The sequence below is a fragment of the Hermetia illucens genome, chromosome 1, assembly GCF_905115235.1.
Source record: "Hermetia illucens chromosome 1, iHerIll2.2.curated.20191125, whole genome shotgun sequence".
Lineage (NCBI taxonomy): Eukaryota > Metazoa > Arthropoda > Insecta > Diptera > Stratiomyidae > Hermetia > Hermetia illucens.
Genome location: NC_051849.1, coordinates 1883834 through 1909669, shown reverse-complemented (window position 1 = coordinate 1909669; position 25836 = coordinate 1883834). Strand labels below are relative to the sequence as shown.

General features: G+C 44.2%; 1 protein-coding gene across 11 annotated transcripts in view; it reads right to left on the bottom strand.

The window, feature by feature from the left end:
- LOC119651140 overlaps nucleotides 1–25836 on the bottom strand; it is a 114034-nt gene that overhangs the window by 70681 nt on the left and 17517 nt on the right. For 4 of the 11 annotated variants that reach the window (XM_038054543.1, XM_038054592.1, XM_038054585.1 and 1 more), the window contains exon 2: nucleotides 13766–14213. The exons of 2 other annotated variants lie outside the window; for them this stretch is intronic. In XM_038054543.1, coding sequence (XP_037910471.1) covers nucleotides 13766–13826 — 61 coding nt within the window. In that variant the 5' untranslated portion in view covers nucleotides 13827–14213. Of the gene's footprint in view, nucleotides 1–7334; nucleotides 7637–7696; nucleotides 7779–13765; nucleotides 14214–25836 lie in introns of those variants that run through there. 5 more of the 11 variants (XM_038054602.1, XM_038054567.1, XM_038054551.1 and 2 more) reach the window with 5 other exon arrangements.

The following is a 25836-nucleotide window of genomic DNA, read 5'->3' as shown; positions in this document are numbered from 1 at the left end:
CGCACACTCAAAGTAAAGCCAGATTAGGTACAGTTACTCTCATCCTTGATTCAGTGAATTTTTACAAACAGTCAAAGTCAGTTATCAACTTTTCAGTCCAGCTGGAGAGACCACAAATTTTGGTGGTCTGCCGACCTGAAGCTGTTGTTGAAATCAAAACAAGCCGCATCCAGACTCAATAGTCGCCTTCGTTGTTTTCACATGAGCTATGAACAGATGGAGCCAAGGAACGAAACCCTAAAGACTGCATGTTGAATAACGCATGGTTTCAATTAATGAGCTTCCCTTTCGCAGTGGTAACAGTCAGAAAGAATGTTGGCATCCTAAAGAAAAATCCCCACACACTTAAGAATCAGTATAGCTCGCGTGATTCAACGGAGCTTTAGATAAGGGCAAGGCGCAGTCGGCAACAGTGACAGACAACACAATATACACCACATTCAACGAACTTTAGGAACCTTTAAATTTTTGGTTCCAGGTTAAACCTCCGAAAGGAACTACAAGCAAAGTAGTACTTTTGCTCGAATAGAAACCTAATTAATTCAAATATCTTTCAACTCATTTTATCTCAGAAATCCTTTTGCTAGACTGGTCAATGTCATGGTGAAAGGTTGACTTTGGTTTCTAGACAACTGTTTTCACCACTTCGGGTATCAACCACCTGCTACTCTTCATCCTTGCAGCTAAAAGGAAAAAATAGAGATCGTTTAGTATGCCAACGGTCTTCTTATCGTGGCATCCAGAGACTTAAGGGATAAGGCTGACCATACAATGGCAGGCCAATGCGTTTTCAGATAAGTGTGACAGACTGAAACTGCCGCTGAATCTAGGAAAGTCCAATACCATAACTTTCGTCAGGAAACGAACAAACTTTTTTCTACTAAATGTCAAAGTGTGAGAACATTGGGAAACAATCACTATTTTGGGTAGGTTAATAATATAATGGTTGACAACGAAAAACCATATAGAGTACTTTCCGTACAGGTTGGAAATGCGGCAAAAATATTGAATTTCGCGTCTGGGCACAGGTAGGGCCTGCACACAGAAGCAATTATTATGCCTTATTCTTGATGTTAGTGGCTTCGAAATACCTTGAAAAAAAAATTGAATCATTCCCTGCAGACCTCACCAGATTCATCTGTCTTCACCTCCAATTTACCTCCCCATGTGTCTTTCCATATTACTCTTTATGCAGATTGGCCTCGTAATCTACAAGGCCAACAACTCCTTTACCTTCTTCCTCATCACAGGTGACTGATGATCACATCAGCAATGGTCTAACTGCAATCTTTAGGAAATTTCTTCGTATCCTAGACAGAAAGTCGAAAAGCCATGGTGCGGACGTCATTGGATTCTACCATCTTTAATATCCAAATCATTGACATCCTCGAGGTACTGCAGCAGGAATGCGGGGTATGATCTAACCACATCCACAGGTACCAAAAGATCTCTCGGCAAAGGGCAGGCAACATCTAGTACTCTTAGTATCAAAAATATCTGAAAATATAATGTTGAAGTAGCCCTTCAAAAGTAAGATAATTTGAAGACGTCAGGAGTTGATAAAATTGAGAAGTTTGGGCTGAAGCGATTCAGCAGCAAATTAATTTAACCAAACAATTTCTTGTGCAAACGAATTTTCTCCATTTTTCGTCACGTTTACTAAAAGCGAAACACAACGGCTGCAAGGTTTTATAACCACTGTGCTTCCATGTTCCTTTTGGTTCATTCGACGTATACTTTGGATAGCACCTGAAGGAAGGAGGGATCAAGGTAATGGTTACTCCTTGGTTTCAAATTCATCAGGAGACCCACTCGTGGGCACAATTAAAACATCTGTTCCATCGGCCTGACATGTGATTGGAGGAAAAAGTGGATGAGGGTTTAATCACCCCCCCATACCTAGGGGAGTGAATATAAATAAAACAATTGTGGGTTTCGTCTCCCTTTAAAACTAAGCACTGATTAAGGCGACACGTCATCAGCATTAACAGCGCATCAACCGGTATTCGGTCTAGACCTGCCTTAAAAAGGAACTCCAGACTCCCTGGTTTTGCGCCGAGGTCCACCAATTGGGTATCCTTAAAAGTTGTCTGGCGGCCTGGCGTACGTCATCGCTCCATCTCAGGCAGGAGCTTTTCGGGCTGCATCATCCTCATCCATACGGATTAAGTGACCCGCCCATCGTAACCTATTGAGCCGAATTTTATCAATGACCAGACGGTTATGGTATCGCTTATAGATTTAGTCGTTATGTAGGCTACGGAATCGTCCATCCTCATGTAGGGGCCAAAAATCCCTCGGAGGATTCTTCTCTCGAACGCGGCCAAGAGTTCACAACTTTTATTGCTAAGAACCCAAATCTCCGAGGAATACATGAGGAGTGGCAAGATCATCGTCTCGTACAGTAAGAGCTTTGACCCTATGGTAAAACGTTTCGAGCGGAACAGTTGGTTGGTTGCCAACGATCGTGCGCGGATTTCATCGGCATAGCTGTTATCGGTTTTGATTTTCAACCCTAGATAGGAGAAACTATCAACGGCCTCAAAGTTGTAGTCTCCTAACTTTATCTTCCCGTTTGACCAGTGCGATTTGGTGTTGTTGGTTGGTTGGTTTTTGGTGCTGACGTTGCCACCATATATTCGTTTTGCTTTCATTGATGTGCAGCCCGAGATCTCGTGCCGCCCGCTTGATCTGGACGAAGGCAGTTTGTACGTTTCGGGTCGTTCTTCCTATGATATTGCCGATGTCGACATCGTCAGCATAGGCCAGTAGTTGAGTGGACTTAAAGAGGATCACCCCTCTCGCATTTACCTCAGCATCACGGATCACTTTCTCGAAGGCCAGGTTAAAGAGGACGCATGATAGGGCATCCCCTTGTCTTAGACCGCTGTTGATGTTGAATGGTCTCGGGAGTGATCCTGCTGCTTTTATCTGGCCTCGCACATTGGTCAGGGTCAGCCTAGTCAATCTTATCAATTTCGTGGGGATACCGAATTCTCTCATGGTATGTATGTACAGTTTTATCTTGGCTGTGCTATCATAGGCGGCTTTAAAGTCGATGAAAAGATCGTGCAATTGTTGTCCATATTCCAACAGTTTTTCCATCGCTTGCCGCAGAGAGAAAATCTGATATGTTGCTGATTTGCCTGGAGTGAAGCCTCTCTGGTATGGGCCAATGATGTTCTGGGTGTATGGGGCTATCCGGCCAAGCAAGATAGCGGAAAATATCTTATAGATGCTACTCAGCAATGTGATATTGTTGGACTGCGTGATATCTCCCCTTTTATGTATGAGACAGATAATGCCCCGTTGTCAATCGTCCCACACCTTGAGTATAAGTTGATGGGCCTCTTGGTGTAATTGGTCGCCTCCATATTTAACCAATTCGGCTGTAATTCTATCGGTTCCTGGCGACTTATGATTTTTAAGCCAATGAATTACACGGTTATTGTTGTTGAGCAGTTCATCAAAGTACTCAACCCGTCGGTCCAATATGCCCATCTTGTCGGAAATCAGATTTCTCTCTTTGTCTCAACAGGATAAGCATTGCTGACTTGTTGGTAAAACTTCCGCGCCTAGAGTGGTTGCTCTCAGTACTCTTCCAGTTCACAAACCTATTGGTTCTTCCAGGCTTTCTTTTTCCGTCTGTGAAGTCGTTTCTCCGCTCGATGGAGTTCGTGATAACTCCCTGTGCATGACCGCATTCTTTGAGAATGCTACATTACTCGGTATGCAGCATTCTTCCGTTTCGTTGCTAGCTTACATTCATGGGGCCAAGTATGTTTGTGGCCGTATCAATGATAATGCTCTTCAGGTGGTTGTGAAGAGCATTTGTTGATGCTTCATTTCCAGAATCTCTGTTGACTGCAGTTACTGAGGGCTGTGCTGTGGATGGCTTCAGTGTTAACATTCACCTGATTGTCAGAGTGGATTTTAGGTGGTGCAAAAATACCACCCAGTACTCCGAGCTAGAATAACAATTCGAGCTCGGAGTACTATGAAAAGGAGATGGTGATGTGAGTCTGTATTGGCCCTTTATATGTTCTGACATTTGTCAAGGCTGAGAAGGGGCGGCGTTCGATCAACACCTGGTCAAGTTGGTTGAAAGTGGTCCCGTCTGGAGAGGCCCACGTTTGTTTGTGGACCGCTTTCCGGCCAAACTAGGTACTTTCACCAACAAGCCAGAGAGTTATACAAACTCCAAACTGCGTGTGTATCAGTAGCGCAATGAGAACATGCCCGACGGTATCCCTGGAGGTCCCTCTGGGATTGACTTTTCTTCATTCGCACATACAGATGCAGGCAAGGAGGGCAATTTTCAGGGTGGGGGGGGGGGGGTATCAGTGAGTCGGGGAGCTAGGAGATCGACATTTTTTCTAAGCAGTACCTAGAATTATTGGTACCAAAGGACAACATGATAACAAGGTTTCACTCTTCACTTTGATAAGAAGTTTGAAACACGTTGGAGTAACGAGGCAAACTGGGAGAGCGTGGCTGTGGAATACGGCTTAAACCAGCAACTGATTACTTGGTACACGTATGGATTTTTCACAGCTGAGGGAACGGGTGTCGGGGGCATTGGTCCAAGGAAAATGTAGTTGGAGCCAATGAATAAGTACACTAGCTTATTCCAGGCGGAAATATACGTCATAGACAGATGTGTCTCCTTTAATCTCTAAAAGAACTACAGTGGGCAGAACATTGCTATTCTGACCAAGCAGGCATCAAGGCACTTAGGTCCAACGAGGTGAACTCTAAACTGGTATGGAAATGCCTTGAGAGACTGGATACGCTCGTTCCCGCTCGTTCAATAAGGTTTGTATTCTCTGTGTTCCAGGCCATGTTGGGTAGGAAGGCAATGGGGCAGTGGACGAATTAGCCAAGAAGGGAGCAGGGATGCCTTCACACGGATCAGGACCCTTCTGTGGAATCTGAATCGGGTTCATGGCTATGACATTAAAAAATTGGAAGGAATGGTTGAGGGAGTTACACCAATTTCATAGATTGGGTTTTGTTTGCATCATTGGTGTTATGAGGACATGACCAATGGCGTCCCATTAGCTCCTTCTGAGATTGACTTGCCTTACTGTTGCAGGCGAGTAGGGCAATTTTTAGTATGTCCCGAAGTATCATTGAGTTGGAAAGCTGCCTAAACCGAACGAAAACTTTCCGAATTACTGATATTGAGGGATAAAGTAAATAAAGTTTCATTTCGAAATTTAAGGTTCGATGGAGCAACAGAGAGGTCCGAGTGGAAGAACAGCGATCTACTGCTTTAATTAGCATCTGATTATCTGGTATTCTGACGGGTTCTTCACGCAGAGGGAGCGGTATGCGCAAGAGTTCATTGATCCAAGGAAAAACCACTTTACATTGCGATCCTAAATGATAGCCCAGCAGCTGTCAAAGCACTCAGGTGCAACCAGTGTAATTCTAGGCTGGTATGGGAATGCTTTAATAAGTTAAATACATTTTGCTCCGCAACAAGGTAGGATACTCTGAGTTGAGGGGGGCAGGGGGATGATATTGGGTTAGAAAGCAATCAGGCAGCTGATGAGTTGGTCAAGAAGGGAGCAGAAATGCCGTTCTATGGACCAGGACCTCTTTATGGAATCGGAAGGGGTTTATGGTCATGATATTAGGGAAAGATGAGGAATAGTTGCAGGAATTGTACTGGGCGAAGTTGCATGGAATCGAACAGTCCACAGTGTTCATAGAAAAATATGAATTGTTCATTATTATTATTATCCTTTCTTCAGTTGAACAGCTAACTTTGTAAAGAGTTCCGACAAGGTTTTAATCTGCGTTTGAGTTAAGGACAACATCGTTACCCTTAATTGCACTATTGTCCGCTCGATTGTTGAATTTTGAACTCATTCATGTGTAAAAGGTTTGACAAAAATAGTAGTTATGACCAATTCATGCCATCAAGGTATCTTCATGGTATTTGTGGAAGTTTATACAAGTCTATTTCGAGCTCGACCTATAAAAAGGTAAGAGGAAATTTAGATTCAATCAAGTTTGAGTTGACCAGAGTTCATTCAGAATAATCGAACAAAAGCGGGTGGTGGCACGTGTTCGGCATCCCTCAATCGCCTACACTATGCACGATTCAGTGAACTATTGCCTTCGAACTTTTCAACGGAAATTAACATGAGATGGTAACTAAAAATGCCGCCCTAACAACAATTGTTTGACTTAACTACCTCCTAATGACCATCATTCATCCCCATCCAAGCAATCTTTAACGTCATTCGTGGAGGAAAAATATTGAATCACATTATGCATGTCTATATGGGTATGTAAGAGAATGTATGCAGGACTTGTTGGATTGCAGGCGTTTTTCTATGGAAATTATGTATATATATATGTACTCATAAATTTCAAATAATACTGAAATATATATGTAAGCGGTCAATGGAGAAACTTTCTTTAGGGGTTTTTTTTTGAGCCACGAAACGTTCGAAAGTTTTTGAATTAATAATGTTGTGTGGGGGGAGGGGGGGGGGATAATCTAATAAATTTCCTTATAAACTGCATACATATATGCATATGTTTTTACGCTCATGTGGTCAACATCTACATATATGTGGCTTGGCCCGGGGTTCAAATTATGCGAAAAATTCGGGCTCGGGGTGAAAATTATATGAGGCTGGGTTAAAAATTATGCTGGGCCCTATATTATCCTTTTCTTTATTGAAATTTGTACTGCGGGTCCCTGATAAAAGTCTGGGCCCGGAGGGATCCCCCTTTCCACCCCCCCCCCCCCCCCCCCCTTCTCCGACCTGTGTGGGTATACTCGTACATAAAGAAATGCGGTATCAAATTTATCAAGATTCAACACAATGCACTCAATTTATATTTCTTTCTCAACCCGAGGCTGAAGCCGCATATGCCGGGAAATATTATATTTACAAAAATCACTCCAACTCACACCAAACTTTCATTTTTCATGCAGAAAGTTTTTTGTATGAAAACGAACACTTCTAACTCCTAGAAAGCATTTAACACTGAAGAGAACTCGCTTATTATGGAAAATTATATGAAGTAACGAAGCACCCCCGAGTTTGTCATGACTGAGGTGCATATAACGTAGAAGGTGTGATAAATAATAATTGCGAATTCATAAATAAACACGCAAGCAGAAGCGGTGCTAACTTTTTCTTTATGGAAGAATTCTGCTAATAGTAAAAATCAATAACGGTCTCAAGGTCCTTAGTCCTTGTTGTAAGCTCATAAATCACTAATTAGGATATGAACGCGGAGCAGGACATAGTCACACCGATAAATGGCTTTAGAAAACCGAAGATACACAACTAAACATAAATACTTACATTTGCAGCCTTATGCCGGTACAAGACTCCTTTTAAGCTTCTCTGCAGGATAACGAAATCTATAAAGTGTCCCAATCCAGAATAATTGAATACTGCTCCGAACTGAACGAGAACCAGATGCCGAATACTTTCGAAATTTTACTGACTACTTGTCACCGGGAAAAATGGAGATTCCCTAACCAGTTTCAATGGAATGGTCAATTAATGAATGTTTCAGTGAGTAAGCGGGAAGCATACGTTGGTAATTCTAGCGAATGGTTTGAGCCTTCGATTAAGCTAGTCCGAAGGAAGTATGATGGAAGCTATTAGTGACCTATGGGTATTGAAAGTAAATCGATTTTGTGAATGTACAGTTGACAAACCTTCCAGGTAGATAAACTGTGTGGACACTATGCCAACAATTGAAATATACAAATTAACTGCTATCCAAAGGACACGTCCGAGTTGTGGGGAAAGAAGCGAAGAACTGAATTTATGTATGCTTTCGTGGCACGCAATAGGGTCACCTAAATCGTGTGAGAACACCTACATGCTGCAACAACAGTCCATTAATAATATTTCTTTAATAAATTCGGAAAAAAGAAAAATGAGAATTGGAAAGCAGTAAAATGTTGGTCTGCGATGATGAGGCATTTAGATGGGTGGCCAAGGTGACGTGTCCTTGAGGTTATTTGCCTGTGTCACTAATGTTATTCATAGATTTCGATTTTACTGAGTCAAGTTGGAATTAATAATCTGTTGAACAACCTCTTTCTCGTTCAAATTGTGTGTTCAACAACGTGGTAAGGACTTCTGGTGAAATTATGAGAAACGTAAAAATAGGTTTACATCACCGTTTCTATGTTGATAGCATTTTGGAAATTTCCATATGCACTTGTCCTTTAGGGGCTGGATTAGGAAATCGAGTTTGCTGAGATGCGGCCCTTTTCTTGCTGGAATAGCGAGGCTAATTTTGAGGTAACACCTTATTATTCTATCAGCGGCCAAAGGATGGAAGGTAGACAGTCGCATGGGCTTGTGGCCCTCTTTTTGGCATGAGCTACAGATTGATCTCCTCCCACCAACTTCAATAACAGTAAGTGCAATGTTCGTGAGACTAGTCTCACTAAAAATGAAATAAAAAAATGACAATAATAAAGAACTGCGTCAATATTCCATGCATCCAAATGAGCAAATAGCGCAGGAGTCATATATTTTAAGTATGTCATTATCTAGTATGACAGTTTTATGATAATTGAAAATCATTTTCCATTGGAAGAACAACTTGGACTTGCTGTGATATCTCTAATAATGGGAAGTTTAATACGATACTCTTTGGCTTTAATGCTAATGGAGAAATTACTTGCCTGAAGGAATTTGATTTTGGAAATACGCAATAACGCTGTTGTTTGAGTAAATGCATGAATGCACTTGTAGTTGCCACCTTCTCCTGTTCTGTGCCATATAACTCTAGGACAACTCACTCGCTGGCCAAGTTGAGATAGTGAGTTTCATTGCATGCCCCTTTTCAATGTGTGACTTATTCACTGGTACTTTTGACTTCTCACCAACTCCTCCATTCTATTAATATAGCATGCTGGTCCTAAGCCCAGGTAAAGGAGAAAGGTTTGAGGCAACGTACTTTGTACTATCTTCAGTAAAACAAAAATGAAGTGTCGAAATCAGAGAAAGAGATAAATAAAGAATAGTTGGATTTCTTCCACTATGCTAAATCCTACCTGATCTCTCTTGGTGACAGATCCCACGACAGGCCGACCAAGAATATGCATCCAATGTCGTTAGAAATAACATGTTCAGATCGCGTAATAAGCCTCGGAAAAATGCCAGGGTATTCTCTTCAGCCGACGCGGCAGGGCGGGCTCCGGTTCTGTCGAGAAATGGGCAAACGTTCTCGATGCATAGACGGCGTCAGGACGTAAGTAAGTAAGTCGAACAAAACAAATACGTGCCTGCACGCTAAATGTTGGCATCCTAACTGGAAAGACCGAGGAACTGACAAGAGCCCTTCGGAAAAGGCGGATTGATATCTGCGCTTTACAAGAAAGCCGATGGTCTGGTGCCACAAGCCGCGATAAAGAACGCGTTAAAAATGGCTATAAACTTCTCTATTTTGGGCCCACACACTCAATACGCTGTTAGCATTGCCATCTCAGAGGGTTTCCGTGATGTCATTAAAGAAGTCGAACGATTTGATGATCGACTGATGAAGCTCACCATTATATCAGCTGATCGCACTATTCACTTCTTCACCGCATACGCACCACAGACAGGTCGACCTGATGCCGAGAAAGATGCCTTCTGGCAACTCCTCGATGAAAAGACTTGTCACGTGCCTGCTGACGACTATATTATTATTGCCGGCGACCTTAATGGTCATGTGGGTGAAAACGCAGACGGTAACAGGTGCCATGGGGGAAAGGGGTTCGGAGCGCGCAATGAGGGTGGCGAGCGTATAATCGATTTTGCGGACACCGATGACTTTGTACTTATGAATACATGGTTCATCAAACGATTGTCTAATCTTCCCACATTTTATAGTGGGAACAATAAAACGTAAATCGAGTATATTCTCATAAGATGTCAACATTTTACCACCACCACTGATTGCAAAGCCGTTCCTTATGAAACCATCGCACCTGAACATCGACCGTCGATTCGCAGGACATCAATCATCATCATCATCAACGGCACAACAACCGGTATCTGGTCTAGGCGTGCATTGATAAGGAATTTCGGACTTCTCGGTTTTGCGCCGAGGTTCACCAATTAGATATCCCTAAAAGCTTTCTGGCGTCCTGGCGTACACCATCGTTCCATCTCAGGCAGGGTCTGCCTCGTCTTCTTTTTCTACCATAGATATTGCCCTTATAGACTTTTCGGGCTTTTCCCCATCCATACGGATTAAGTGACCCTCCCTCCGCAACCTATTGAGACGGATTTTATCCACAACCTGATGTTCATGGTATCGCGCATAGATTTCATCATTATGTAGGCTACAGAATCGTTCAATTTCATGTCGGGGGCCAACAGTTTGCAATTTGCCTTGCTAAGAACTTAAGTCTTCGAGGCATAAATGAGGACTGGCAAGCTGTTTTCGGTTGTGATTTTCGACCCTAGATAGGAGAAATTATCAACGATTTCAAAGTTTACGCATTTACTGGATCACTTTTCCAGTGCCAGGTTAAAGAGGATGCATGATAGGGTATTCCCTTGTTTTAGGTCGTTGTTGATGTGGAATGGTCTCGAGAGTGATCCTTGTGCTTTTATCTGGTAAGCTGCTTTTATCTGGTCAGGGTCAACCTAGTTAGTCTCATAAATTTCGTCGGGATACCGTATTCTCTCATGGCCGTGTACAGTTTTACCCTGGCTATGCTGTCATAGGTGGTTTACTGCATAGAAAATAATAAAACGTTATCGTATCTGACATCTGAAAAAAAAAACGGTCTACATCCTACCAACGTTCTGAAGCAGAGAGTATAAACTAAAAAAAGAACTAGGTATTGTTCCTTATACTATAAATATTTTTATTTTCCTTCCGCATACAATTGTTTCGGAGACCACGTGCCTCCTTCATCAGTGCTAGTACTTAATTAGTAAGAGAACCGAGCCCTGACATGGAGGACCTCCATGCAGCTTCGAGCAAAAATAGTTGAGCTGCCCGAGTTCACCAAAGTGAAGCACAACCTATACTAAACTATTAAAAGCATGGTGAGAGCTATTAGGGAAGAGGAAAGAGCACCCAAGCAAAAGCTGGAACCGGCCGTTCAAACAGTGTCACAAATGGCCGAAGTGACAACTAACCGTAGTACCACCGACCTGCCACCAAATAAAAAATTGCGGGAAGGCGATGGTGACCTCTGGGGAACCAGCAGGCGCTTAAGGGGAAGAAGAGTGCGCTAGTAGTTCTGAAGAACGAAGCTAAAAGTAAAGAAAGGAGGAAGCTTGAGCTCAGAGGCAATTGTTATATCTATTTCAGTTTAAGGAACTGGGTGAAGAATCCATTGTGAGTCTGGCGGAAGCCTATGGCAGTACTCAAACGGCGACAGTGCGACTACCTGTGGAGGCAGCGCAGAAACTATTAGCGGCAGGAAAAGTTCGAATCGGATAGATTGTCTGCCGTATGAGAGAATAAATTTCATTAAAGAAGTGCTTTAAGTGCCTCATGGTTGGGTCGATCCGATCGATGCAGAAGGTTCGGGGATAAAGGCCATATTGTCAAGGAATGCAGTAAGGACTCAAATGCCTATTGTGTGAAGAAAATAAGGGACGGGATAACCGGCATAATGCCTGAAATAGTAAATGCCCCCAATTCTAGAAGACTTTGACTGCAATGAAAAAAAGAAGTTCATTCGAATAAACCTCAATCATTGCAGGAGGATAAGGAGGCAGCCACACGGTAGACAATTAACATACCGAACGCCGAGAGGAAGATCAGGCCGCAAAGGCGCTCGATGAAGAGACCTTCAATGATTTTTTAATGGTGGGACGACACTCTTTTCCTTGTGGCTACTACTAGTCGTCGAATTTCTTCTCGAATGCCAGCTTTTTCGTCTTCCGATTTGCACTTTATATAATGATGACATCATACATGCCATAGAGCGTGAAATGCTAAGCTTTGACCTTCTATAACTTTGTTAATAATATTCCTTTTCCGTCAAACTTGTATTATTATTTATAATGGTACCAAATTTTGTAGTTCTAAGGTAAGAGGAATTTTCGGGCAAATTTCTAAAATATGGTAATATGCTATTATTAACTTTATTTGAGCATGTATCGGAATGGGATGTATTTTGTGGCCTAGATTTTGTGTGTGTCTACAATTGTGAATTTTACAGATTTTTCTGTTACATAAGTTCTCAGAACGAGATCTGTTCTACTTTTCGGAGCACATATTTTTAGCCCTTACTCCCCTACGTTTCTTTCGATATCAAAAGTAAGATCAATTTCCAAAAGTACTAATCGGTCCTATTCATTTGATACCCCACATGGCCATATTCTGTGAAAAAATTACACCCCCTTTCTCATGGAGACACCCCCCCCCCCCTTGTTATATGTAAAGGTATTCCCAGAATACATATTCTCACCAAATTTCGTAACAACAGCTTTAGTCGTTTCAACACTGATCGGAAAAGGGGATCTGGTTCAATTGTAGGTCTGACTTTTGTTAGCCCTGCGTTGGCCCGGGATATTTCTAAAGCATGTGACGCGTCTACTAGAAGACCCAATTATTGGTGGAATAGTGAACTTGCCAGCCGATTTGCCATCCAGCCCGACGAACGGTTTTAAGAGTAATAGGTAAGATCGATCAAAGGCGAACAGAGCATTCCTATAGGGAAGCTCATAAGAACCACAAGCTCGCCATCCAGCGGAATAAGAGGGAACGTTTTACGAAGCTTTGTTTGGAAGCGGACATAAATCAGTGGGGTAGTGCCTATAAAATCGTGACAGAACGATTCAGAGGCCGTTCATCTCCGCAGATCACGTGCCCTGTGCTCTTGTTGAAAATAATCCACGGGTCCATCAAGAGGGGGGTACTAACACCTTCCAGCGCGCCGTGAGTGTGACGCTGATTCCACCAGTCACCAGGGACGAGCTGCTGAAAATCTGCAGGGGGCGGGGGGTCTGGACGCATACCGAATAAGGTTCTCAAACTTGCCGTCAAATGTAGACTAGATATGTTCGTGGAACTGCTCCAAATGTGCATGTCCGAGGGTATCTTTCCTGCACCATGGAAGCGGCAGAAGCTGGTGCTGCTGCCTAAGGCTGGCAAACCTCCAGGGGAACCGTCCTCCTATAGACCCAGTTGGTCTTCTAAATACGTAGATACAAACACATAATTATAAGCCAATAAAGGAAACTATCTTCGAAGTCAATTTTTTACTTAAATTTTTATATTTTATGGAAACTTTTGGACAAAGTTTTGGTCTATGGGTAATAGGTGCATTTACCGTAGTTTTTATTTGTATATCTTTGCACTTATTAAGGAACTAGTTATACAGTGGTCTAGTATATGTACTATCATCGTGCAAACCGATTGGCAACCTAGCATTTGTCTTTCTTTGCCAAATTTCGAAATCTGAAGATTACCTTGTGTTCAACCTACATTTTCAAAATGTTTGATTTAGCTAAAGAAAACAAAGAATCTGATTATGATTGGGATCTTTGACAGAAAGAAAACCTTCCACCATAAGGACTTTGTACTCTCCATGCCGACGAAAGAGATATCGAGGTAACTAGGATGATGCTGTAAACTTTGAACTTTACATAGAATTTCACCTTGGAGAAAACAAACACAAACTACCGTGCTTTATCATCATAAAAATAATGTATCTAAAATGCTATTGGGACTCTAAACTACAGATAGATTTTTCTTTTCACTTGCATAGTTAAATATTGAAAACTGTAATTACACACCAACGCATGAAACTTACCTTTGGGAGGTGACGAATGGTAATACAATCCGTGGAACTTTCTCCGTCGTTTCGGTGGCATTGCAATTTGTTGGAAAGCACAATAATTACTGCCGCACGTCAGTCAAAATTGTTCTGCACATAATAACACATTGAAAAGGAATTTCCATATTTACACTTGTTTACACTTTTTCCAGCCGGTCGGGCGAGCGTTATCCTTGGAGGTGACGTTTATTTACTCCCGGTGATTTCTCAACCAAATGCACAGGACAGGAAAATACCTAATTTTCGTTTATTGGATCAATTAAACTGCGTGCAAGGGCAGGGGGTTGGTGTCCAGTCCACCTATTGAAAGGCGGTCTGCAGTATTAGTCATAGTCCTGTCAATTTTCTACGTAGCTCAGGGTTTCTCGTGAAAATTTAATAATGATTGCATTGCATGACTGACCCAGTGGGCAACATCTTTGTGCTGCGAAGAAAAAATAAATAACTTCGGATACCTCCATATACCCAATTACCCTACATTTGTACATATGTATACACGAGTATGTAGGAATTGTAGGAAAAGGCTTCAATTCTCCGAAGGAACCTATAGAAGACTTGCCTATCATCGATTGTTGTTTCCTGAATTATCATTGAGGTGAATCTATCTACAAAGCCTGCCAGCTCCGGATAAAAAAATTGAAAAATATCGTTAATGGACGTTGGTATTGTGGTAATTACTAAGCCTGTAGAAAAGGACGTTCCTAGAAATGGGTGACTATGTATAGTGGGATGATGAGCAAGTTCTTTGCTTCTTGAGCTCATTCAGAATGGAGATATAAAAATGAAAATGAGCAAGAAAATATGAAGGAGAATGAACTCGTTGAACCCACACTTCCAACTGCCATGTCGAAAGTATCTACGTAATACCTTCTTTTGCCTGACGACAATAATTTCATTAAGAAATTGTATATTGTATCGTGTGTAGTCTTTATCTGAAACCGTTTCTTGTTCCAATCTATCATCTGAATTTTTAATTACAACCTTCTAGCGTTTACTAGCTTTTTCAAGACCTAGTTCAAGGCGCATTTTCTTAACATCTGTACATTTATACGTTGAACAGTTGCATTCAGCTGTGACTAATGAAATTCTTCTCAGGAATGCTTTTCATGCCACTTTATGGATTTAGTTCGAATAACTTTGCTATAAAGATCGCTTCATAAAGCTTGGTTCAAACTAGCAAACTAACATCGCTTAATAGTTCAAGGTATAAGATATGTTAAGGGCTAAGTTGTGCATGTGACGTGAGCTTGATTGATATTTGGGCAACTCGCACAGAAAATTCCCGTCAACGATCCGCATTTTATTGTCTATTTAATATTCAAACAATTGAGCTCCCCACCTGATGAACATGAATTAATTAATTATCATAATTCACATGCGATAATTAGTGTCGCTTTCTTCTGCGTTTTAAGATTGCCTAAAATAAAACCTTGGGTAGGTAGGTAGCTTGACCACGACTAGGTCACTGGAACTCAGGTCCGGGCACAGGAAAGCGTGCAAACTCTTCCTGGCAAGAACACATGCTCTAGGTCTATCCTGATCAGCGTCTTCTGTGCCGTGAATAAACTAAAATATTTGCTTTGAAGCTCTTTGATGGTTCGGTCGTTTCCGACCCAGGGCTCTTGTATTAATGCGATGTCGATGTCTTCCTCTAAGAGGAAGACAAGCAGATTAGCCGAGGCGCACTTCGAGTGCTGCAAATTTATTTGCGTTACCCTCAGCATGATCTGCTTGCCTGGGGGGTTCGTCAGTCTCCGTTGGACCGTCGATCGTCATCTCCTCCAACAGCTCGTTGGCGGCGTCGATTGGGTCTAGGTCGTCGTCCGGTTTTGCAGAGAGGAACACTTTTACCTTTGCATTCCTGACTCCGAACCACACTTTATAGTCGGCCTTTTTCAGTGCATCCAGGCACTCCTCGTTTATATGGAATAGTACAGGCTGGCTGTTTGTCTGAGGTTCCTCCTCCTTGATAACAACCCACTCGTCCATGGGAATCCCGGCCTTGTGAAGGCGCAGGAATTGGACGAGCTTGTCCTTATCCATGCAGATCTTCGGCAACCAGATGCGAGCGACCGGTCTCCTGGGAATCACGTCGTAAGGGATGATTTTGAGTTTAACGCCCTCCCAGGCGTCGCTGATCTTAGCGACACACGAACCGAGTAATTCCTTACAGAACTGGTCCATGCAAGCTATTACGTGGAACCTATGAACCACGTGAGATGAATCAAAGTGCGGTATGAGTCCCGGGTGGTTACATCCGGTGTCCAGGAGATGCTCATAGACCATGCCCGACAGCCTGGTCTCAACACTGGTCCACACCTCCAGCGCTAGTTTGCCGCTAGCAGAAGCGCCATCCGCTAGCACCACACGTAAGTGGCTCCTGGCCACGTCGCTGAAGGGCTTCGCAGTACGTGGCCCGTCGGCTGACGGTTGCTGTGCAACTTTCTTCGGATGTTGCTTAGCGTCTGCGCTCTTGCCCACTCTGCTCCGCTTCTTATCTTTCTCGACCTCGTCTTAAGATCGATTGCGTTTTAGAGCGATGGGCTTTGTCTTCTGCTCGTCAGCCAGGCGTTTGCTATTGTATCCATCAGCAATCGCCTGGTATTTAGCGAGGTCTTTTTCATCCCGCTCGTCGACAGTACCGGCCTCCTTATTCTTAGCAATCTTGCTGAGAATATGCATGGTCTTCTGGTACTGGCTCTTGAGCGGGACACCCGTGGACCTTCACTTCTTAGCCGGTTTCCGGCGGGCGACATTCTTGGCGGTTTTCGCTTTCGAAGGATCCCCGGACGCTGAGGGCTTTGGGTTAGGAGTACTATGTCTGGCAGTCCCTACACCCAGCTTGATGGCAGTAGTTTCCAGGTTGAAAGCCACTAGTCCGTCTGCCGCCTCGCTCCAGGAGGTCCCTGCGGTTGATTTCAGCACAACGGCGCTACTAAAGACTAAGCTCCCCATTGGCCATGCAACCCTCGGCGTATGCTGTTCCACCTTGGCTTGGGGTCTTATTAGCACCTTCTCCGGTGCAGGGAGGACGATTCCCGGGCTGTTGCTTCAGTCCGTCCCCTCGCCAGATCTACTTGCCCCTAACACATGACCAGCAGACAAGCAGATCCTCGTCAGTTGGATGAGCCTACTTCCAGCCCGGGCCTACACACTCTTGGCCCGCCCGAAGACGGTTTCCAGCGTGTGAGGACTTGTCGAATTATGCAACTTTAACCTGAAGCATAATCAGACCAGGTCGCCGGGAAAGGGTTGAGTTTACTGACTCGAAATTCGGTTAGGCTGTGTGGTTTAGAAAACCGTTTAGATGCATTGAAAAGGAGCTCCCTTGTTATTTCCGAACCAACTCGACTCACCTCTCCCAATTGGTAGCTGGCGGCAGGGACGACGACCTGGCATGGCATTGACTTATGATTTACCAAACGGTTCGGAACAGGTTGCACATGTGCTGACAGCTGTGGCGTTCTGTTAACCTGGTACACAGGAGTTACATCTCGTGGAAGCGGCTTTCAGGTTAACGTTGCTGCCATCGCGATAATAACCTTGGCAGGGTGCAAGTACGTTCAAAACTATGAAACCATTAAGATGGTTGTGCAGGCTCAGTTAAGGTGAACTCCTGACTAGCGCCTAATCCATGCTCTGAACACAAATTCCCATGAGGGTTAGTGTCAACCTACTCCCTGCTTGCATAGACAAGCACAGGGATCATTTAAGGCGACTGCATTTTCTAGCGGAGATAGTGGCTTGTAGCCTGGGCCCAAATTAAAATGACAAAATCAACAATAGCAACAACAAACATGACCGCATAATCGGCAATAACCGACATTTTTAGAAGGAGCTGCAATACACGGCGCTCACCGCTTCTGAGGGCGAAAAGGTGTATCTCACTAAGCATAGGATGAGATTACTGCTTTCTCCTCCTCCTGAGGATAATAAGTAATTGGAGTAATTTGGAGTTGCCCTTTAAATAAATAAATAAATCCCTTTGCAACAAGCGCAAAGTTACGAAGGTCCCAACGGTGAAGGCGACTGGAAGTGAAAAAGGGAGTGACACCATAGAGGTTAAGAGTCTTAGCGATAAAAAGGAGAGACGCTATTGAATTCAGAAAAGGGACCACGAGAAAAGATGGAAAACTCCGGGCTGCGTGGCACCTCTTTGTTGGAAAAAAAGGGGCATGAACTCTCCAAGCAGGCGGAAATGAAAATCATCTCACCAGGGAGGATGCACCTAATCCAAAAGACAACAGTACAGAAAGAAGGACTACTCAAGAAGTGCGGGGTGGTCCATCGTCCAGTGAAACATTTCCATGGAGAGATGGAAGAACTGCTGGACCTATTTCACACCAGCGAGACTCCTGAATAACAGTCGAAGAGGAGCAGAGGAAAAAGCACATAACTAGTGCAGCCTTTACTTGCACAAAGCGTAATGCTCTCAGCCCGCCAACGGTGGAACAAAAAATCGACAAAAGGAGGCGAGGGGAAAACACTGGAGATCTGTCGACGAGAGCGCAGCAGGAAGAAATACGCGAAGTGGCAACCAAGCGGACCAAGCAGCGTCGAAAACAGGAGAAAATTCAGTAAAAGCAACCTAAGTTGAATAACGACAGCAGTTGGTCCATTATAGCAAAGTCGAAATTGCCGATGAAGGCAACATCAGCGTCAAAGAGAAAGAGGAGGGGCAAACCACCTTCAGGTACCATTCTATTAAGCCGGACGAAAGGAGATCTTTTGTGGAGGTTCTTCTAGAAGTCCGCAAGAACGTTAAACCAAAAGACGCTGCAGTAGATATTAAATCTATCCGGTGGACTCGAACTGGCGATATACTTGTAGAGCTCGGGTAGAAGACCGAAATGAAGAGTACGTTCTGCGAGACAATCCAGAGCATTCTAAGCACGAAGACCGTGGTTCGAAGCTTAGAACTCATATGCACCCTTGAAATATGGGATCCATCACTAATATGGAAGAGATGAAGGAGGCGATAAAAAGGGATTACCCAGATGTGGGCAACCTTAAATTGGGATTTACGTCTGTCAACACCAGAGGATAAAATCTGGTCATTGTCACTGTCTCTGAGAAGACAGCGAGTCGACTTTTCCATTGCGGAAAAATAAAGATGGGGTGGATTATTTGCAGAATAAAGCGAAGGGCAGTTCCACCCCGCTGCTTTTAGCGCTGGGCATACGGACATATAGCGGGGGCTTGCAAGGGGGAGGACAGAAGCACTTTGTGCTATAAATAGGGCGAAGCCGGGCCCAAAGTGAAGACTTATGATTTGCAAGGACCGCGGTTAGAAAAAAGAAGGTGTGGCTCATGCTCTCGGTTATGGACATTGCCAGGTCCTCATGGAAGAGTTACAGAAAGCGAAAAGTCAAACACCATGATCCATATCCTGCAAGTAAACGTGCATAGGAGTGCAACTGCTCAGGACCTGATGGGCCAGAGGGCGCAAGAAAGAAGAGTTGACTTGTTGCTTCTCAGAGAACAGTACCGAGATAGCAGCTCATCATCATGATACGCCGATATATCTGGCACTGCTGCGATCTGGGTGAGAGAGACGGTTAACTTTCGAGTGCGGGTTCATGGTCGAGAGGATGCCTTCGTTTGTGTTCGTTGTGCAGAAGTGACGTTTTTCAGCGTTTACCTCGCACCGAACGAATCTATATAAGTTTTTCGGAATAAGCTCGCCGCCTTGGAAGATGAGATTAGAAATACAGGGGAGACTGTAGCGCCAGAGCCCTTGAATGGGGCATGCTTCAACCAGATTCACGAGGCACACAGATTTCGGAGATGGCTGCCAAGACAGGACTCATTGTCCTAAATACCGGTAGCACTCCGACATTCTGACGTCTTGGTTGCGAGGGCACTACCCCTGACGTAACTCCTGGTACGGAGTCTTTAGTGTCAGCGGCCCTGCGATAGAAGGAACTGGAAGATTTCTCGGCTAGTGATCATCAGCACATTTCCTTTGAAGTGACAAACGGCTCTTTGCAATGTTTTGCCGCCCGAAAAACACCTAACGGTTGGAACATCGGGAAGATCGACGTGGCCAAATTTGTCGATGCTCTCTCAAGAGGGAGAAACAAGACCCAGGCGCATACGGAAGAACTGCAACTGAATCGTTAGTTGATTCGATAATGAACCTTATTACCGCAGCTTGTAATACATCGGCTCCCAAGAGGAAATTGCATCCCGGGAAATTACTCGTGTACTGGTGGAGAAATTTCTTCAAACTTCGGAAGATTGTTCAACGCGCAAGAGGTCAAGACGAGGTGACGATTAGAACCGCAGAGTATAAGAGTGTGAAAAAGGAAGGCACGTTGCTGGGAGGATCTATTCAACGACGTGGTATGAGCTAGTTTCCAAAGAACTCGGTGTCTATCAGTCGCCCTGCTCTACGGAAGCAGCGCAAATAGAGGGAATTGCGCGGGCTCTTTTTCTTGTCCACTCCATACGAATTGACGCTGCCGATGAAGAAGTGAGTACTGCAGAATGTGTCCTCTTCACTGCAAAGGAACTAGAGGAGGCGGTCCCATTCATGAAGGACAGAAAAGCACCAGGACCAGAGAACGTGCCCAGCGAAGTGTTGAAACTCGCAAGCTAGACAGCGGGAGTTTTTCCTTCCCATTCGAAGGTTGCGAGACTTGTGTTGATAAACAAGGGCAAAGGGGACTCAGGGGCGCCATCAGCGTGCGGTCCACTTAGTATGTTAGACATAGCGGGGAAGCTGCTTGAGAAACTCATCAAGTCACGACTGGCTGATGCAATATGTGCTGCGGGAGACTACTCACTAACACAATATGGTTTGAGAGCGGGACAATTCCCAATTGATGCTATTGAGGAGGTGATCCAAGCAGTAAAACTGGCTGAGGTATACAGTCGTCACTGTCGGCGAGTGGTGCTCCCTGTGACCCTCGACGTAAGAAACGCCTTTAATTCGATGAGGTGGTGCCATGTGTTTGAGGCCCTGGAAAATTGTTTCCATACTCTAGGCTACTTATTGCCGATGTTGAGGGACTATTTACGGGACTATGCTCCACCCTAGGAAACCCGGGAAGCACAGCGTCGAATGAAGGTAACATCGGGGCGGCTCAGGGATCCATCCTTGGTCCGGACCTTTGGAACGCCTTATATGATAACCTTCCACGACTCGAGATGCCTGATGAATCGCAACTGGTTCGATACGTGGACGACAATGCGCAGTGGTTACCGCACGCACGGTTGTGCTATCTCAGCGCACACTGGGAATGGTGATGCGGCGAGTAAGCAGATGCATAGATGAGCATGGATTCTTCCTAGCTCTGGAGAAAACTGAAGTCGTTGTGCTGACCAAGGGGATGGTTTCACAGTCTTCCCTATTCAGGTTGGTGAAAGCATGGTTTTGTCGAAGCCGGCGGTAAAATACCTGATTTACACGAAGATGAGTTTCCTCGAGCAGATTCGCAACACCGTGGACAAGGTTGCGTCTAGAATGTTTGCGATTGAGGCTAATGTCCAACGTCGTATGTCCTTTATGCAGCAGGCGTCGCTTGCTCATGAGTGCGATTCAGTCCGTCTTCCTTTATGGTTCCAAAATATGGGCTGAATCTCTCAGTAAATAAATGTTCCGGGGGTGCCTAGGGCAAGTACAAATACGAGGGGCTCTACAAGTTGCGTCCGTTAATTGTACTGTCTTGGAGGCAGCTATAATGGTAATAGCGGGAGGTATTCTGATCGCTCTCTATGTTACCTAACCGAGGCTTATATACCTCAGAAAAGACGAGGAAATAAATAAACCGCGCATGGTAGCAATCTTGGAAAACAGAATCGAGAGGTAGAAGGATTGCGCATCTTATAAAAGACTTGCGGCCATGGTTCAATTGAAAGCACGGTAAGATTGACTATTACCTAACCCAGCTTCTGAGCAGACACGGGTATTTTCAATCTTATCAGGAAATCACGGTCTCTCGATTGTATTTATTGCAAGGACGTGATGGATGAAGCCTGCCATACTTTTTTCTTCTGCAGAAGGTGGGAGCATCATCACCTTTTGATGGAAGGGTGTCTTGGGTTCCCCGATACTATAGTTGAGACCATGCTGTCGAGCGAAGATACGTGGAGCCGAGTGACACGTTACACTCAAGGTATTTTTAAGGAGAAAAAGAGGGAGATGGATAGGAAAGATGCCAGGGTAGATGAAGGTTTCTGAATCCGCGGGGTTTTGCTCCTATTCTGAATAGGCCTGGTCTAAGGTAATGTGTCAAATGGTACTTTGCCTGAGGCACGAGTCCGGCACTTTGTGCGTAAATGCATTTCGCCACCCAACTTAGATTGACAAACGAAACAAGTAGTTCTTGAAATATGTATGTAAAAATAAAATAAACTTTACTAGCAACGGGGACTGAACTTTTGATTGAGTTTTTTTAGTTTTTCTTTGGAAGTATCGAAAGTACACATTAGCGCCGGAGCTAACCATTCAGAAGATTGCACAGCAGTGAGTCGAAACCTAAGGGATACTTTCTGGCAAATTCTTTTTGTTGGGGCGTCTAAGGATAACTGTCTAAACGATGTCGTTTGGGCTCTATGATCCATCCCAAACCATACGACGGGTGAAGCATTCTGCGTTCCTAACTATTCATATGCACAGGCAGAGATGTTCAGCCGATATTTGTTGCTCGAAAAGGAGTGGTGTTGACTGCATGAGGCGCATTGCCTTTGAATGTGTGGAGCTGCAATTCCATGATGAACGAGGTTCAAGATTTGGATTGGATCTTCGGGGTTGCGCGCACAGAAATCGTCAATAATCGGAATAAATGGATTGACTGTCCGAGTGAAGTGCTGGAATGTGTGGAAGTTCTAGAAAAGTTCCATTAGTCACTTTTTGCAACCTCTCTTTGCAGCTCAAAACTGAGATGCATCAAGAGCCATCCCCAAACCAAACGTTGTGGTAAATTAGGACCAGATTTGCCTTTGGTATTACTTATAACATAGCCCGATTACGAGAGCTCCTGTGCCAGACGCGTGCAAATGCATTCAAGATTACGGCGGTCTGCACGGGGCATTGGCCCATAGGGGACCATGCCGCTAGGCTCGGCTTACCCTACAACTCGCATTGCTGAAGCTGCGGAGAAGGAAGGGAAACCCTCATGCACTTTCTCTGCGATTGCCCAGCTCTGGCTCGAGTCAGGCTGCGGGCACTGGGTAAACTATTCTTTGGGGACCTCAGCGAGATTTCTAGCTGCAGGGTGGGAGAGCTGCTTTCCTTCGTAAATGCTACGGGCTGGCTCTGAAGATCCGAGCTGGCTGGACTCTGCTTCCCTGTTCCTATAACAACAGTCACGGTCTTAGGAGTTTGTGGCATCAAAACGGCGCAATAAAGTGCTAATTGGGCTCCTCGGAGCGTCACTGATACCTACCTACCCCCATTACTCAAAAACAACTTTCATAACCTCCCCTAGGAAAGGCTTATAGCAGCATTCATTCTCCTTAATTGGCAGGCGTTCAACATTTTCCCGGCTCGACAATTCCCAGTTCCATTCTACTCACATTTGCCATGAGTTTTAATTGCACCGCTTTCAATGAAACTGCAATTCCAGAACATTAAATCCTTTTAGCTGAAGGAATGCACGAAACTCATCAAACTGTGTTAAACTCCTGTTAAAAGATTCCCCACAATGTTGAAGTTCCTTTCCTTTGGAAAATGTCAAGTCGTATGAATATTTAAAGGATTGTTTGAAGGTCAAATCGTGCTTTACTCGAATCGAGGCATGTGTAAGGACTTTAAAATATTTAGAGCTTGGGAATTCAATTCCATAAAACATCTGCCATCGATGAATGCTTGGATGTGGTCGTAAATGTAATATCGATTCCTAAAAGGACATCAAACTGAAAATAATGACATGAGAACTGGAGACTAGTAATTTTTGAAATGCGATTTACATTTGGATATCTCCAGGGCATGAGTGGGGGGGGGGTTTTAAATCAATACTTGTTATAATGGTGATTACATTTTAATCGAAATCGAGTGAGCCTGCTATACAAGGTGTGAACCTACGAATCCTTACTAGAATTGTGGGGATGTCTGCCCATGTGTATGCTCCACTCAAGTGACCCTGATATTTTTTTGTAGAATCTAATTATAAAAAACATCACATGATATCAATTTACGTTTTTCAACGTCCGATTGACACTCGAAGACTAGTTTTGTCCGACAAAGACAAACTAGGTCGACTATTTAGGCAAAGAAAACTAACTATGTCGAAGGCTTCAAAAGAGGAAAGACAAGTTGAAACCGGCTTAATGACCTAGAGATGCTTTGGTATCTTAGCGAGTAAATGGGGTTAAACCAAGCTGGGGTTGGGATTAAGAAATCCGGTCCTGGGCTGGCATTCTATATTCACTACTTCACTCGTTATGCTAAATGCTAATGAGAGGTGAGAGGCGCCCTTCATCATCATCATCAACGGCGCAACAACCGGTATCCGGTCTAGGCCTGCCTTAATAAGGAACTCCAGATATCCCGGTTTTGCGCCGAGGTCCACCAATTCGATATCCCTAAAAGCTGTCTGGCGTCCTGACGTACGCCATCGCTCCATCTTAGGCAGGGTCTGCCTCGTCTTCTTTTTCTACCATAGATATTGCCCTTATAGACTTTCCAGGTGGGATCATCCTCATCCATACGGATTAAGTGACCCGCCCACCGTAACCTATTGAGCCGGATTTTATCCACAACCGGACAACCGGATCATAGATTTCGTCATTGTGTAGGCTACGGAATCGTCCAACCTCATGTAGGGGGCCAAAAATTCTTCGGAGGATTCTTCTCTCGAACGTGGCCAAGAGTTCGCAATTTTTCTTGCCAAGAACCCAAGTTTCCGAGGAATACATGAGGACTGGTAAGATCATAGTCTTGTACAGTAAGAGCTTTGACCCTATGGTGAGACGTTACGAGCGGAATAGTCTTTGTAAGCTGAAATAGGCTCTGTTGGCTGACAACAACCGTGTGCGGATTTCATCATCGTAGTTGTTATCGGTTGTGATTTTCGACCCTAGATTGAAGAAATTATCAACGGTCTCAAAGTTGTATTCTCCTATCCTTATTCTTCCCGTTTGACCAGTGCGGTTTGATGTTGTTGGCTAGTTGGTTTTCGATGGTGACGTTGCCACCATATACTTTATCTTGCCTTCATTGATATGCAGTCCAAGATCTCGCGCCGCCTGCTCGATCTGGATGAAGGCAGTTTGTACCTCTCGAGTGGTTCTTCCCAAGATGTCGATATCGTCAGCATAGGCCAGCAGTTGGACTTAAAGAGGATCGTACCTCATATATTTACCTCAGCATCCCGGATCACTTTCTCAAGGGCCAGGTTAAAGAGGACGCATGATAGGGCATCCCCTTGTAGTAGACCGTTGTTGATGTCGAATGGTCTTGAGAGTGATCCTGCTGCTTTTATCTGGCATGGACCAATGATGTTCTGGGCGTATGGGGCTATTCGGCCGAGCAAGATAGCGGAGAATATCTTATAGATGGTACTCAGAAATGTGATACCTCTACAATTGCTGCACTGTGTGATATCTCCTTTCTTATGTATGAGACAGATAATGCCTCGTTGCCAATCGTCAGGCATTGATTCGCTGTCTCATACCTTGAGCACAAGTTTATGAACCACTTGGTGTAACTGGTCGCCTCCATATTTAACCAATTCGGCTGTAATTCCATCGGCCCCAGGCGACCTATGATTTTTTAGCCAGCCAAAGAGTTGGATCGTTAGAAGACCGCTGCTGCTTTAGTTTGTGAGTTAGCCACAGATGCATCAGACGATCCTTTCTCTTAAACTTTGGGACAACCTGGGGGATGTGTTGTGCCCGAAGGCGGTTTGTCTGGAGGTGATGCTAACCCGTAGGTAAAACTTTTTCCCCAGCAGGTAGCGTTAAGGACTCATCGATAAGCTCAGGGTTGCGCCTTCGCTCATGGTTGGATCATCCTGATCGAAGTGCTGTTATTTTCTTTTGTATTTTTGCTTTTTAATTTTTTCGTAGTTTTTTATTTCACGGGGGCAGAGCCCTTTTGC